Raw genomic sequence first — 3,259 nt, forward strand, 5'->3', positions numbered from 1 at the left:
AAAAAAAAAAAAAAGAGTAGGTTTACTCTCTAGATGCAGAACTGCCATAGTCTATTTCTCTGTCTTCTGGAAGCTACCCTTGTGTTTTGTGTGTACTTTGGAATGACCATGCTATTTCTTAACTGGTAAGTCAGCTTTCACAGAGATGTTTCACAAAATTTAAAGGCTAGCATCCTGGAGAGATGACTTGACATCTAAGATCAAGGGCCTTCTGGAGGTCCTGGGCTTAGTTCCTAGCACCCACAAGGTGGCTCACAACCATATGTAGCTCCTATTCCTATTCCAGCAGAAGTGCCTTCTCTTCTGTCCATTGTGGGCACTATGCATGTGTATAAAAGTAAATTAAAATAGAAGATAGAGCCATTGTTCCTCAGCAGTTCCTCTATTTCATGATTAACTCTTTCACAGTTTTTTGGTACAATGTTTTTGTTGTTCCAGATTGTCATGACCATCCTGGACTCCTCTTTCTTCCTTGCTCTATTAATTTTTTCCAGAAGCTTCTTGCCGACAGACTCACTTTAATTCCTCCTAGCAGAGTGAACTAACAGTAATATCTTAAAAAAAAAAGATTAATTGATTTATTTTATATATGTGGGTACACTGTCCTTGTCTTCAGACACACCAAAAGAGGGCATCACAGATGGTTGTGAGCTACCATGTGATTGCTGGGAATTGGACTCAGGATCACCCCTCCCTAGCAGGGAGCATTATTAAAGACTTGGTTGCCTTGTCTTTCTACCAAACCACAGAGCATGAACTGAAAGAACAGATGCATGACCATCTTACCTTGAAGGCAGGCCCATTCTGGTCTGAATAGCCCCCTTCATGTAAGTAACAGTTTCAGCTTCCTGAAGCCAGGCTTTAACGGAATATACCTTTCTTGCACATCCTAGTTTAATCCTTAACACTGTATCATCTAACCAATAAGACTATTCTGATCATTCAGGAACGTTCCCAGCCTTCCTAATAGCCCCCTTTCAAGCCCAAGTCCTTTAACAACTCTAGCCAGTAAAAGAAGTTCATTGACTATCTTGACCTCTGATGAGAGTCTGTCCCAAGTTTATCTCAAAATAAACCAGTCCTTGACTTTGAGCCCCTTTGCCTTTTCTTCTTATAGTCATTGTACATGCATATTAAATATAATGTTTACCAAACTTGGAAATTAGGAGCTGATTAACCAGGATTAATCCCAGCACTCCAGGAGGCAGGGGTGGGTGGATTTCTGAGTGGGAGACCTGTCTAGTCTACAGCCAGAGCTATGCAGAGATACCCTGTCTCAAAAAACTAAAACCAACCAAACAACAACTTCTGTTGTTAAATAAAAGCAATATTCTCAATTTGAGAAATTCTCCTTTCTTGACTCTAGTGTTTACACTGGAAATGACACTAGTATTATGTATGTGGGAAATAAAGGTTAGTAGCTATTGCCTTCTTTATAGTGAAGGGAATGTCAGGTTTACCTGTACTCTGCAAAAGTATGTAGTTGCAGGAATAAGACCTTTAACTTCATAGCGCAAGCAAGGGCCAGTGTAAATCAAATGCATGGAATCTTCAACTTGTCCCCACTGCAGTCGGTAATCAGTGATTTCAGCACCATTGCATTTAGGAATCTGAAAGATGAAACATACACAGAAATTCAGTTCCTTTTCTAAGTGGTCACTATATTTGATACTGTGAGGAGGAATACCACATAAAAGCTTGCAATCCATCAAGTGATACAGCATAGAGATGTGTGGAAACAAACACAGGCACGACACTGTAATAACATTAAAAGGAATAAGTTCAAATAAGAAAAAGGACTTGCTAATTCCACATATAAGATGAATGAAAACAAATATATTAGGATTGTTTAACATTACCATTGGTTAGTATGCTAAAACACATGCTCTGGTGATCTGGCCTTTAAAAGTTAAAGAATCAGCTCTGTCATGCATCATTAATAGACTTAGCCTTTTGGGTCAATGTTAAAAAATTACACCATTGAGACTGGGGCAAAAGAATAGCACAAATAAACTGATATGACTAAATAATTAGGCTAATTCTTATTTTTAAAAACTTAGTTTGGTAAGATATTCACATGGTTATAAAATCTTTTACACTTTAAAATGTTTTACACTCTTTATGTCCCACATTGGAGTTACATGTTAGATACAGCAGCAGAAGCTTTCCAAATGCACTTCTTCAAAGAAGGCTAAGTAGTTGGCTAGGGATATTGTTCAGAAGTAGAGTTCTTCCCTAGCATGTATGAAGCCCTGGGTTCAGTCCTTAGCACCACAGAAAGTTAAACTTTTTATAAATTGCTCTACCTTCACTGACTCTTGCATTAGCTTCAAAATTTCAATTAGTTACCTATCCATGGTTTATTTTGGTCCCCAATTTTATAATTGAGATCCAAAGAGCAGAGCATTGGTTCTGTTGTCTTCATGACATCAGTGGTATTAGGTCCTAGGTATGTATGTTCTAGAAAGCGTGGTCTGAAGGACGTAGGATCCTAATTCTAATCTATGATTCATTTCACTTTTTTTTCCGCCAAAAAGTGCTCTAAACTATTGACATGTTTGTGCATCAGCAGAATGAATAAAAGGTGAATTGGTCACATACTTCCCAACTGACAATAACACAGGTTGGCCCCTTGCAGGTTAGCACAGGTGTACCACACTGAGAAGGAGGGTGCCGGGCTGGGACAGATCCACACTCCATTGACTGAGATCCAAGCTACAAATTAAACAAACATACAAATAAACAAACACATGCATGACTTTGCAGGCATGGTTACTCCTCACCTTGGCAACAAGAACAATGCAGGCATGTATTCATTTAAAGTGAAACAAAGTACAAGTGGATCACGGGAATAGTATACCTTTGAAACTCAGGTTTTATGTTTTTAGCCAGAAACTATGAGTTCTTCAGGAATGAATTTACTTACTGTACATTTCTTTTCAGAGCTGGGGCACTCCTTTCTGTCATGATGAGGACCTCTTGCTTTTTTGCCACCAACAAGAGCTTCCGGCTTCCCATTAACAGAATGATTGTCTACAAAATATGTAAAATGCACTCAGCTTTCCTTCCCCCCTCAAATTCACCTTGGGACTAGTGCTGTAACCCAGTGAGTTGTGAATAATAGGCACACACTGCATCATTTGGCTCCACACCAAGTCCCAAGTTTTTAGAGATGTTTCTTTAAATCAATACAACATACTGTACAGTCAGTTAAGGCATCTCTTTAAAAATGCTTAAATACTCAAAGATTATTGTAGCC

The 3,259-nt window shown here is 38.7% G+C and overlaps 1 protein-coding gene across 1 annotated transcript in view; it reads right to left on the minus strand.

Moving 5' to 3' along the window:
- Nucleotides 1–3,259, minus strand: part of LOC116090414 (fibronectin type III domain containing protein 3C1-like) — a 68,045-nt gene that overhangs the window by 9,652 nt on the left and 55,134 nt on the right. The window contains exons 8-11 of the mRNA XM_031370910.1: nt 3,153–3,178; nt 2,927–3,033; nt 2,602–2,715; nt 1,461–1,610 (exon numbers count right to left, since the gene is read on the minus strand). Coding sequence (XP_031226770.1) covers nt 1,461–1,610; nt 2,602–2,715; nt 2,927–3,033; nt 3,153–3,178 — 397 coding nt within the window. The remainder of the gene's footprint in view (nt 1–1,460; nt 1,611–2,601; nt 2,716–2,926; nt 3,034–3,152; nt 3,179–3,259) is intronic.

Source organism: Mastomys coucha, chromosome X, assembly GCF_008632895.1.
Source record: "Mastomys coucha isolate ucsf_1 chromosome X, UCSF_Mcou_1, whole genome shotgun sequence".
Classification (NCBI taxonomy): domain Eukaryota; kingdom Metazoa; phylum Chordata; class Mammalia; order Rodentia; family Muridae; genus Mastomys; species Mastomys coucha.